The 13,330-nt window shown below is 34.8% G+C and overlaps 1 protein-coding gene and 1 long non-coding RNA gene across 12 annotated transcripts in view; one reads left to right on the top strand and one right to left on the bottom strand.

The window, feature by feature from the left end:
* LOC141377785 (uncharacterized) overlaps positions 1-13,330 on the bottom strand; it is a 102,562-nt gene that overhangs the window by 70,543 nt on the left and 18,689 nt on the right. For all 4 annotated transcript variants that reach the window (XR_012390659.1, XR_012390658.1, XR_012390657.1 and 1 more), the window contains exon 3: positions 10,778-10,887. This is a non-coding gene — a long non-coding RNA (uncharacterized lncRNA). The remainder of the gene's footprint in view (positions 1-10,777; positions 10,888-13,330) is intronic.
* Positions 1-13,330, top strand: part of dscaml1 (Down syndrome cell adhesion molecule like 1) — a 162,023-nt gene that overhangs the window by 138,103 nt on the left and 10,590 nt on the right. For all 8 annotated transcript variants that reach the window (XM_073923417.1, XM_073923416.1, XM_073923415.1 and 5 more), the window contains exons 20-21: positions 3,756-3,895; positions 10,724-10,877. In XM_073923417.1, coding sequence (XP_073779518.1) covers positions 3,756-3,895; positions 10,724-10,877 — 294 coding nt within the window. The remainder of the gene's footprint in view (positions 1-3,755; positions 3,896-10,723; positions 10,878-13,330) is intronic.

The raw sequence follows: 13,330 nt of genomic DNA, 5'->3' as shown, positions 1-13,330 counted from the left end.
AAAACTTTGTAACAACACTATAGCATGAAATTAAATAATAACTGACCTTTCATTTTCCGGAATACAGTAAATAATAGGAATGTCCACATCCAATCACGTGATTGAAAAATCGGGCCCGATCACGTGATTTCAGACTCAATCAGAATCGCACGTTACCTCCTGATCAAGACTCGAATATATATGTACTCAGAGTTAGACCTCTTTACTTTACAAATAACACCAAAATGTGTGGCATGACATCATTTTTTTGCAGAGACAATATTGGTTAAATACCAGCAAAGTAATACATGGAAGCAGCTTGAAATGGAAAGGGCAAGTATGTCTGCGGTCTGGAGCTTTTATAAAGTTGATGGTGATAACATTGCCATAGTGTAGTAAACTGTGAGATATGTAAGCTTAGGATTGCCTGCCGGGTATTTTAAGTTGAGGTGCTATTTGTTTTTATATTAGATTTTTTTTTTATATTTACTGTTGCAGTATTTATTTTATTTATTACTTGATTGTTCAAACTACTTCACAAACGTGCTCTGTTTGTTAACAGAGTTGTTGAATGTTAAAATAAGGTGAATTAAATAAAAAATAAAAAAACATCCTAGATCTGTTTCTTCGCTCTTTTTTATTCTTTTTATGTATCAAATCAGGTTTTTTTATCAAAGCAGATACTCAAAGTCAAATGACTACGATTCGGACTCAAGGGCAAAAAACCTGATCAGGACATCCCTAATAAATAACCTTTTTAAAAATATTTACATGTATTATAATCCTTAGTGTTGTAAAGCTGCTATTTGTTTATTTTATTTTATTTTTTTAATAAATGGAAAGTTTAAAAGAGCAGCATTTAAATGGAACAGAAATCTTTCGAAACAAAAATGTGTTTACTGTCACTAGTCTCCATTAAAAAGAAGCTAATCAGGTATGAAAGCACAAAATGTAAAAGAATATTATACTGTCTTTCATCTATGACAGGTAACTGTGACACTCCAATGTGCTTTCAACTGCATTCAAACACACAGCCACATTATGTACGAGCCACTTTGCCTTTACCCCCTGGCTCTATTCAAGCTCAAGGGTGTGTGTGCACGCACATGCATAAGGTCTGGTGGGGGGAGGTTCTGGGGTACAAAATCTTGCCACAAAAGCCACATTAGCTGAAGGCAAATGCCATGTTGTTTAGGTCTAGATGCTGCCGAATTGCTTGATTGCTGGATGCGGTCGTTGTGGTGACATTTAGGCTCTGATATAGCATTAGCACACTTAATGAGAATTAAGAAGTTGAAGGAGGGGGGTCTGTAGAGTGGGCATGCGTCTCAAAGCAGATCCCTCATCCAACACAAGGAGAAGGATTTATTCTTTGTGGATTAGCCGACATTAATTTTGTGCTTACACTGGTCGGGATAGGATTACGGCGATATCTGTCTCTCCCGTTTTCCCTGGTGGAGTTGAGGGGGAGTTTAGGGAAATAAGGGGTGTGTGTGATGGCAGTGAAGAAAAGGAAAGATGTACTGATCTTTTTCATTTCAGTGAATTTAAAAGAAGTGCGTTTGCATGGGGTTTCTTTAAGTGGACTGGTCTCCATCACACTCCAAAGACATGCTGTGTAGGTGAACTGGTTAAAAAAAATTAAATTGGCCTATGTTTTTTATGCAGAGGTTCATTCCACTATGGCGACCGCTGATGGATCAGGGACTAAGACTAAAGGCTGGGTTATGCATATGTGTCAAATAATCAGTGTGACCCCACGGCGAATACCTTGCACATAGCCATGCATTTATACTTCTGCATGCTATTTTTTATATATATATATTTTTTTATAGCTATTTAATAACATTTGAACAATGCTAGCTGGCAGTGAGGTTTTTATGCTCCTGTGTGTGGCGTTTATTTGCTGGTGTTTTGTTTTGAATGCTATATCTTAATGTACAAGTAGCTAAAATTGCACATTCAGAGGAAGGAACTGGCGGACGTGCAACAACTTTATTGATGAGGTGAACACAAAACAAAATTTCCACCTGGAGCTCCTTTATGGGACTCGACACTTGTAAACACTCACTCATGGTGTTCGAGTGGCTAAAGTGATTTAAAAGTGACTTTGGCTTTAAAGTGATGCCAAAGGATTACCTCCTGTGTTAAAATTCTGACCTAGAGTAAAATATGACTAGGGTTGGGTATTGAAATGGTACCTAATTGGTACCTGTAAATTGTATGCACCGGACAGAATTAGCCTATGAATTTCGTTGCCACTGGTGTTGCGTCAAGAACGTAAGCATCAAGGTGTGCATTAAAGGCACACATGAGTAAATGTTGTGTTACACCATCTCTAAACATTTAATTGTGAACAACTACGAGGGATATGGACAGTGTCATGTAAGGTGATTGATCTTGTAGCTTAGATGTACGTAGAGGGCACAGCGGACAGTACACTGCATCTGAAGAGTGACTCCCTTTACAACACACATAACCGCATTCATCAAATTTGCTTAAACTAAGCGAAATCTAAACTAAACTAAAGTGTGGCTATACTTTACAAGCAAGAACTCTGACTAAGCAACAAGCAGCAGATGCTTTACAAAAGTTGTGTATGGCGGGACACGTCAAACTTAATAAAACATTTGAGGACACATGGAATCAACTGAAAGACAGAGGAATGCACTTTGACAGCTTGCAACATCATCCTGCACTTTCACAGAGTATGTTTACATGGACACCAATACCCAGATTTTAATATGATTAAGACAATACTCTGAATAATAGACTACCATGTACACAGCCATTTTTGATTACCTTAAAGGACCACAGACACCCGCATAGCAAAATGCTGAGGTTTTTTTCCCATTCGGTGTGCGATATCAAATTCCATTAAAACTATACACTCTTCCACCAGTCCTTACTACATATCCTAATTCAATAGCCCTATCTCAATTTGTCATGGGGGCATGAATGAAACGTTCCAGAATGAAAGTGAAACTCCTGGAATGCAGTTAAAAATTGAAAATTTTTAATTACATGAAACTCTGGAGGAAGCGTTGGATAGTGTGGTGACGCAATGACGTTAATCAATCTATGTGCTATGACATGTAAAACAGGATCATGAAAGGAACATTCAAAAAGCAACTCTTGTTAACTTCCTAATTATAGTATTGTCTTATTCAGATTAAGGCAAATCATTAGATTACTGATGTCCATGTAAACGTAGTCACAAGCTGCAATGATTTTGACCCTTTTCACAGGTTAGTAGTAAGCTAATGTAATGTTAACTGCATAAGGCAAACCCTAAATTCCTACTAACAAACAAAAAAAATAAAATAAAAAAAAGATATTAATGCAATTCAAATATCTAAAATATCAATTGATCTATACTTTAACCTAATTATGAATATATATATTTATATTGTTCAATTATAATGAATAACATTTTTTTGTTAAATAATTTTGTGGCTTTTCCCAGAGATGGGTTGCGGCTGGAAGGGCATCCGCTGCGTAAAAACTTGCTGGATAAGTTGGTGGTTCATTCTGCTGTGGCGACCCCGGATTAATAAAGGGACTAAGCCAACAAAAAAAATGAATGAATGAATTTTGTGGCTCAAATGTATCGGTTCAGGCACCGATTTAGAACCGGTATCGAAGTAACCCCAAACGATACCCAACCCTAAATATGACCACATAAAAGTTCAGATTTTTTACTTTATTAAAATAGCGCAACATTTTCAGATCTTGAAGTAATTTAACTTTATCCCTATATGTTTTTTCTCTTTCAGACCCTGGTCCTCCAGCAGGCATCAAAGCAGTGCCATCTTCTGCCAGCAGTGTGGTGGTATCCTGGCTTCCCCCTGTCAAGCCCAATGGTATTATCCGAAAATACACCATTTACTGTTCCAGCCCAGGATCGGGCCAACCGGTAAGGCACAAATAGAGGGAAAGTTATTTTCAACATTGATCTTCTAGTTGGCATCAATTGGTTTAGGTTGCTTCCTTTTTTTGTCAAAAATAAGACCATGGTTGTGTGGTTCTTTGATGCATCCTATGGTGATTAATTGTTTTTTAACATACATGTGATAAATTTATATGGGTGTGTGCAGGGAATGGGTAGGTTCAGAATGCTAGTATGAACGCCAGTATGAATCAATGTTTATTTCATCGTATCTTCTATTTGCGTCTGGATTTTGTTGGCGAGTGTATTTTTAAACTGTGCATGTGTGAGGTTGTGCTGCAGTATCAGCGGGATGTGTGTGTGCGTGTGTGTGTGTAAATGAGAGGCTCATACTGCAGTGTGTGCATGCAAGCTCACCCTCCCGTCTCATTTGCATATCTGCGTCTCATCACGTTGCCTAGACAACCTCATCTGTTCATCAGGGAGGGCAGAAAACAAGCTGACAGCACACACACAAACACACACACACACACACATCTAACAGGCTCTATCACATTTATAACCACCACCTCGACAAACACACACACACACACACACACACATAATTTGTGTACTCTCACACTGAATTAATGTACCTGTCCAGATGTACACATGCTCACTCTCTTTCTTTCTTTCGCTCATTCACAAATCACTCCTCTCTCTCTCTCTCTCTCTCTCTCTCTCTCTCTCTCTCTCTCTCTCTCTCTCTCTCTCTCTCTCTCTCTCTCTCTCTCTCTCTCTCTCTCTCTCTCTCTCTCTCTCTGGCCTCTCACAGAGCACGGGGTGATTACTATGTAAATTAGTGTGAGTGGGGGGGGGGGGGGGGGGGGGTGAAGGAGGAGGAAGGGGGGTCAGACTCAGTGTGCGGGGAGTACTTTTGTTCCTCTTTTCATTATCTCCCTCTATCGCTCCCCGGATCACTGCTATCTCCACACCGGAGGAATATTTTAATATCCTTTACAGTGCTCCACCCCTCCCGCTTGCACCTCCCGCACCTGATTCATGCTGAGTGAGACAGAGGGAGTGTGGAGAAAAAAAAATAAATAAAAAAATAAGATGAATCGCAATGAACTAGGGAGACAAGGTTCAGGAGCCCAGTGAGTTGCCCACCCAGACAACATCTTTAGGGATCATACTAGACACATTCACAATACTGCCATCTAAGGAAATCTTGGCAAGATCAACTGATTTACTGAACTGATTATTGTCATTATAGCTATCAACTGTATTACGACTTATAGCAGTATAATACTAAATATGATTATATTTATTAAGATCATTATTATTATTATTATTATTATTATTATTATTATCCAAGTATATAATAATATTATATAAATTCAAGTCTTTGTATTAAATGCGAAAGCATAAAGCAGTCATTTAAAAAATGTAGTAAATATTAGAATTTATTACACAAAGTTGATTAAATGATGATTTTATATTATGTCATTAGTTTCAAAACATTAAATTATTCTGTTTAATTAATTATTTCTCTACATTAGAAATTAAACTGCTAGCGGGTGGGAGAAAATGGTAAATATCTAATCTGTGAGTGATTAAGTCATTTGATTCATTCATTAATAAATGAATCATTGGCTCACTTAATTTAAAAATGTAGATTTCATTAAATATTGTTAACGGTATAATATTAACAGTAAATATTATTATTATTATTATTATTATTATTATTATTATTATTATTATCATTATTATTATTATTATTATTATTATTATTATTATTATTATTATATTTAATAATAAAGTTATTACGTACATGTGAAAAGCATTAAGCAGCCATTTACAAAATGTAGAAAATAAATATTAGAAAGTAGAAAAAATATTTATCACACACAGTTGATGAAATATTGATCTTTTATTTGATGATTTTATATTAGTTTATTAACTATAACTATTTTGTTTAATTAATGAATTCATCCTCTAAATAAGAAAATTAACTGCTATTGAGTGGAGGTAAATGGTAAATATCTAATCTGTGAGTCATTCAGTCCTTTGATTTATTCAGCGATGAAGTAAACCCTTTAAGAAATGAATCATTGGTTCACCCGATTTGTTTGAAATGCGGATAATATTATTATTTTTATTATTATTATTATTATTATTATTATTATTATTATTATTATTATTATTATTATTATTATTATTATTATTATTATTATTATTATAGAAGTATCATTAGGGATCATACTAGACACAGTCACACCACTGTTTCTAAGAAAACTTTTTTGATGTCAAGGCCTCATAAAATATGCCAGTCTTGTAACAAGGTATCCTGATCCTAAAAGGCAGTAACTGATTGCTGTATGGATTGATTTACTGTACTGATTGGTTATTGCTTATATATCTGTAAACTGTAGCTGTACTTTATAACTTTTAACTGTAGTACTACTAATAGAAGTATATTACCAATTGTTCTTCTTCTTCTTCTTCTTCTTCTTCTTATTATTATTATTATTATTATTATTATTATTATCATACTTAATAATGATAAGATTATTATTAGTAGTAGTAGTATATACAAGTATATAATAATGATAATAATATTGCATAACAATTAGGTCATTGTGTTAAATGTGAAAAATCATCAATCAGCTATTTACAAAACATAGAAAATATATTTTAGAATTTATCACACACAAAGTTGATTGAATGATTTTTTTATTTGATAATTTTATATAATTTCATCAACATATGAAACTATTCTGTTTAATTAACTTATGGAGTGGAGGTGGAGGTAAATGGTAAATATCTAATCCCACTGATTCATTCAGTGATGGATGAATCATTGGTTCACATTAATTCATTGAAAATGCAGATAACATTATTAGTAGCAGCAGTAGTAGTAGTAGTAGTAGTAGTAGTGGAGGTGGTAGTGGTAGTAGTACACTGAAATCAATGGTTCATTGCAAATTGTTGCAAACAATCTATATAAACTGAGTTTAAACAAACATATCTAGTTGAATGTTACAAAATTGTATTTGTTTGTTTAAATTTAGCCCGTATAAATTGTTTACATTATTATATGATTTTATTAGTATCAAGATATTAAGCTATTACGTTTGTTTAATTATTCCTCTAAATTAGAAATTAAACTGCTGAAGGGTGGAGAAAAATATTTAATCCGCGAATCAGTCTGCCTTTTGATTTATTCAGCAATGAAGTAAACAACTCTTTATTGAATAAATTCTTGATTTACTCATTTCAAATTCAGACCACATTATTATTTATATTGTATTATTATTATTATTATTATTATTATTATTATTATTATTATTATTATTTTTCTACAAAATGTAGAAAATGTAAATTAGAAGAAATTTTATACACAAAGTTAACCAAAAGATGACTTTTTATTTGATGAATGTATAATATTTTAGTTAGTATCAAAACATGAAACTATTCTCTTTAATCAATGTCCTCTAAATATGAAATTAATCTGCTAGTTGGTAATGGTAAATATCTAATCCTCGGGTCGATTCATTCAACAATGAAATATACAACCCTTTAAAAAAGAACCATTGGTTCAACCATTAAAAACATACATTTTTTTTCAAGTTGAATAATAATGATCCATTGTGAAATAAAAGTAACATGTTCTAAATCAATCCCTGCCGTTTTAGCTATAAAACAATGCTTCCTCAAAAGACAGCTGCATATACAATAGTCTATAGCAAAAACACTCTCTAGGTTAAAGTACAGACATAGCAAGACTTATTTTATTATAAACAGCATACAAAAACATATTTACCCAAATTTCAATTAGCCTCAAACCATGATAAAAAAAATGCCATGTCAACATGAAGTAAGACCATTGTGTGTGTGTTTGTTAGTGTCGGGCCGAGGGGTATGATGGAGGATAGCAGGGCAACATTCAGGCCGATCGGTGGGAATGACACTCAGTGTGTTTGCATGTCTGCAGGCAGCAAACGTTCACTATGATGAGCATGCGTTCAGACAGCAGACACACGGCTCCCTTAAACACACTACAATTACAGAGAGCTCCAAGCACAGCCCAACGTCACATAATTTCTCTGTGTACAATGATACGGTTTTATGTTTTTGTTGTGAATTACAATGAAAGGTGGATATAATAATAGAAATACTCATTGTGGAGTGTGTGTATGTGTGTGTGTCCCGCGCATGCTGAGGTGAGCAGCAGATCTCTCTCATTAGTCGGCCTCTATTGTTAGTGTTATCTGAGGCTGACTGATCTAGTGTGTCTAGGGGTATTGTCTTTTTACCCTCTCATCTACTTGTGTAAGGCCCCCTGGGTCTCTCTCTCTCTCTCTCTCAAACACACACATATGCACAGACACACACATGCACATACACACAATTCAGCCTTTTTCACTCACACAAAGAAAACCAGCAGAAATCTCTTAGCGTGTTATTTAGCAAACGCTTTTAAGTCAAGGGTAAAGGAAAGAATAGTGTTTGAATAATCATTTTTTTCCAGGTGCTGCCACACCAAGAATTACACATTTATCTTCACAGTTAAAGAGCTCAGTATAAATCCTGTATGAAAACAAGTCATCATCTTTCATTTTTAGCTTTGAAAAGCATTTTTTATAAATGCTGGAGCCTGGAGTAAGGCCATATGCATACAGAGTGTACAACACTTTATTATGGTGGTAAATTATTCAACTGTACTCATCAGTTATTAATTGTGTTACCTTTTTTGCACTTACTAGACACCTATGATGACAACTGTGTGTAGGTATAGTGTGTCCACAGTCATATTGGAGTTATAAAGACAATAAGTGTCTTTTTTATATCTCCTGACAATAAAATTGAATAATAAAATCCCTCCTATTTTGAGGCCTACCCAAACAAGACATAGAAGTGTGGTTTCCCCACACACCGGATTGATTGACAGCCGCATAATAAAATGTCTCTGTAGTAATGCGTATAATCATATCAACAAGGCAGAACGTGCAAAAAGCAACTGAAATTAATCCTGGTTTGTGGACGTTAAATCAGGTTTATTTTGTACATTAACATATGCCTACAGTAGTGGATATTAACGTGTATCCTGTCATATTCGGGCCTTATTTTAACTATCTAGCCGCAAAGTCCAAAGGATGCAAAAAGGTGCTATTTTAAGGACATTAAAATCTGCTCTACGTCACGGTGCATGGTCTAACAGGGTCGAGCTTATTCTCTAAATGAGTCAGGCGTGTTTTGAGAATAAACCAATCAGTCTCATCTCCCATTCCCTTTAAGAGTCAGTTGCGTCACACCATGGCACATTTTCTAGTATTTCTCACAAACGTTATGCGAGATCTGCTTCCTTCATGTCTGTCACTGTGCTGTTTATCTGACGCAGCCGAGACAGAGATTGAGGCACACTCTGACATGCACAAGGGAATGGTGGGCAGGGAAAACTAGCATTAAAGGCACAGGCAACAAAACAGCTACACTGTATTCAAAGAAGAAAATTCCGAAATTCTGAAAGGTATAATCAATAATCTTTTGGGTGTTTTGAGCTGAAACTTTGCAGACACATTCTGGAGACAAAAAAAAAAGAATCTTATCTTTTGAAAATGAAGTAATAATGGTGCACTTTAGTGTAAACTCCTGATTTTGTCCAACATTTTTGTTTTCAAAAAATATAGTTACAGTTATTTAGTCTGCTGCAAACAAGTTTAAAACTAATGCAGTTCTGTATCGTGCCACCAAATAGAAATAAAAAAGGTCTTCTAATTAAACCCAACTTCATTTTGTACAAATTTTCACATATTTACAGGTATAAAGGACAAATTATGCTAATTTAAATCACAGTTTCAGCTACTTTCATTTTACACCACACCAAAATCCCACCAAAACATATGAAAATGTAAGTGAATTATAACAGAGCAAACTTTTCTGGAATCATAGTAGTGCTGTGTCTTATTTGTTTAATCATTTAAGATTACATGCTCACTGACTGACTGAATGGGCTGCGTGAGGCCAGCAAACATGATGTAGCTTTCAGTTATGATGAACACAGTTTCCATAATTATACTTTATTTATAGATAATTGTTTATCTTGACATTTGTCACTGAACTAACACCATAGGTAGTTGGAAGATCAATGTAAAAGGCCTAAAAATCTGAAAACCACTGTTAATATATACTGAACTACAAAAAAAAGGCTATTTGGGCAATGAAATCTAATTTCCATAACCAGAAATATAAATCTGAAATATAAAGCTGACTTTCAGTAGTTTGAAAACAGTGCAGCTAGGGCTGCACGGTATTGGAAAAAACGTACTTTGTAATATTTTTAATTTTCAGCAATTTATTTTGGAATATTTCACCAAATAACTTTAATTGCTCTATTTTGAATTAATAAATACATTAATATAGAATGGGGAGATTTTGTAGAGGAGTGCATTTGCTGAATATATAATAGACTAGTAATCAGTATAGTTACAGTAGAGTGATGATATAAATGAAGGAGTCTTACAGTATTCAGGTACAGAAATAAAGTAATCAAACAAATAATAAAGTTGTATGGTCTTCATTATATACATTCTTAAAGACAATACAAATTGCAAAAAAAAAATCCTTGTGCCCAAATGCTTTTAACTCATTTGAAATGCTTACACAGTCACAGGCCTTAAAACACACACAGCTAATAAACTTTAATGTTTTCATGGTTAAACTGAAATGACTCAATAGTACCTGGTGATATAGATGTTAAAATGATATATTGTGTAACTTGAATTGGTGAATTGTTTTTCCAGTCATCACTTACCTTTCTTTATCAGCTGTAGATATTTTTTTTCTAACATACATTTTTTGCAATGCTTGCAGGCACCCAGTGAATACGAAGCCAACCCTGAGCTGTTAATATACAGAATCACCCACCTGACCCGGGGTCAGCAGTATCTGATCTGGGCAGCTGCTGTCACCACTGCTGGTAGGGGCAACATTAGCGAGAAGGTGACTGTGGAGCCCGCTGGGAAAGGTGAGTCCACCTAGAGATTAATGGGAAAACAACTGTTATTGATAGCCAGATGCACTAAAAACATCCATATCTGATCTTAAAACAGACAGTTTGACGCATTCTGAGCAGAAATCAATGTTTGAGCTTTCCTGTCTGTTATTTTAATTTATTTATTCAATGATCATACAAGAATTGTGCAGTTGGCTGACAAGGCAAAGAACCGGAGTGAGTGCAGGGTCAAGCAGTCAGCAATGCTCTCTTTTTCTGCATGCTTCCTTTCATTCTCTGCTGATGGATGGAGGTATAACCTGCCATTTATTATGTGGAGAGGAGTAAAAGCAACCAAATGAGAAAGAGATGGCAGACAATGACCAGGCCAATATGCCAGACAATGAAGGGGGCAGTTCAATCAATATTTTCTGGGTTAGAAAACGAGGGAGAGAAGCTATAAATGAGTGTGTTCTTTATTATTTAGCAACTAGTTCACAGCTGGCTCAAATAATACGAATCTCTTGATGCCTGATTTTCTATAGTCTCTACTGTATGTATGATTTACATTATGGTTATGTAATTCTAAGTACATGCAGTATGTGACCCTGGACTGCAAAATCTGGGTCAGTTTTTGGAAATTGAGAATCAACTGAAAGTGGAATAAATATCCTTTCCATTGATTTATATTTGGTTAGGATAAGACATTTGTTTGGGGGAAAAAAAAATTTGAAAATGTGGAATCTGAGAGTCCAATTCAAATTCTAAATACTGAGAAAAATCAATTTAAAGATAATCAAATTTGGTTTAGTGCAACCCATATTACTAATCAAAATTTAAATTTTTATAGATTTACATAAGTAAATTAACAAAATATCTTCATGGAACACATTCTTTACTTCACACAGTCTTTAGATCAGATAAAATAAAATAAAAATCAACACGTTTGGCCCAATGTAATTTTATTTATTCCCAAACAAATAACAATGCAACCTTATTAGGTTGCATTGTTATTTGTTTGGGAATAAATAAAATTACATTGGGCCAAACGTGTTGATTTTTATTTTACCGGGCTATTGCCCGTTTCTAATGAGTGATATGGTACAGTACAGTTCAGTTTGGTACGCTTTTATGGCCATTTCCACTGTAAAAAGGTATCTAAAAGTGAACCGTACCATACCACTTTTTGTGTACCCTTTGCAAAGGGTACCTAAGGATGACAAAAGGGTACCAAAAGGCGGAGCTAGACGCACAGTTGAATGCTATTGGCTTACAGAGAAGTGTCACTCATGCATACTGTACAATAGCAAAAGAATGAAAAAAAATACTTTTTTTTTTTTAACATACGCAGCTGAGGCATTACACTGTAATACTATATACATATAACAAGCTCAGAGACCAGAGCTCAGACAAACCTTGTCTTTGTCTTGATGTAAAGCCACAAAGCCAAGAACAAAATCTGACATGTCTTGTTGTTTCACGAGGCTGTCTAAAAGTGCGAGCTGTTTTACTTTTTCCAGGGAGCTCGCGATTGCTCGTGTACACATCTATATTTGAAGTAACTTCTTGAGCTGATGACAATAACATGCGCGTGATTATTAAAGCACTTCTGATATCCGATTCTTTCATAAACAGAAAAGTACAAAAGTGAAGCTCAAAAAGCAAAGGATAAGCCTGAAAAAAAAAAAAGAAACGAATGATTCTCTCACCAACCTAAAACAAACAAACTGCCATCTTTAACTATTATCATCACCTTTTAGACTATTATGAACTCAGGATGATGGAACTACTCTCTAACAAGAGGTTAGATGTGATGGTGAAAATTAAAGACACATATGAGAGGTTTGCACTGATTGTGGGCAATGCTGCGTGTTGTTTTGAACCCAAATAAGGATTAAATGTATGCTGTGTGTAGTTTTTCTGTAATTGGTAACATATCGGAAACTGTAAGTAGCTGTATGTGTTTATTTGTGGCATTTATTTATTTATTTTATATAATTGCAGACATTACTGTAGACTATTTCGCATGGTCATTAATCTGCAGTTATAATCAAATCATGTTTATAGAAAAGTTTGTAATAAACATTTATTCACAAGTATTTATGTGTTTAAAGCATCTGTTTTGTAAGAAGTGCTTCTCATTGGATATGTAAACCATGCGTAGATTTACTTTGATCGAGATATCCTCAAACGACGTCGACTTTGTCGTACACCAGCTTTGGTACCTTTTAGGCAGTGGAAACGCAAGCCAGATAAAGGTGACCCGCATCGCCCTGTACCGTACCATACTGTACCATTCAGTGAAAATGGGTCATAAGACTGCTTATATGCTTCTTAACCTAGCAGACACACAGCATTATAAGAAATAAATATTAGGTTAGATTCAGGTTGCCAGCTTCAAAGGACAATGTTATTTTGACATCCAATAACGACGTGAAATGATGACGTTGATATTCTGTTGATTTTAGGTTGTGTTGAAAAGTGAC

The sequence above is a fragment of the Danio rerio genome, chromosome 15, assembly GCF_049306965.1.
Source record: "Danio rerio strain Tuebingen ecotype United States chromosome 15, GRCz12tu, whole genome shotgun sequence".
NCBI classification, from domain to species: Eukaryota; Metazoa; Chordata; class Actinopteri; order Cypriniformes; family Danionidae; genus Danio; species Danio rerio.
Note: the sequence above shows the minus strand (reverse complement) of the source record. Positions and strands in the feature narration are given on the sequence as shown.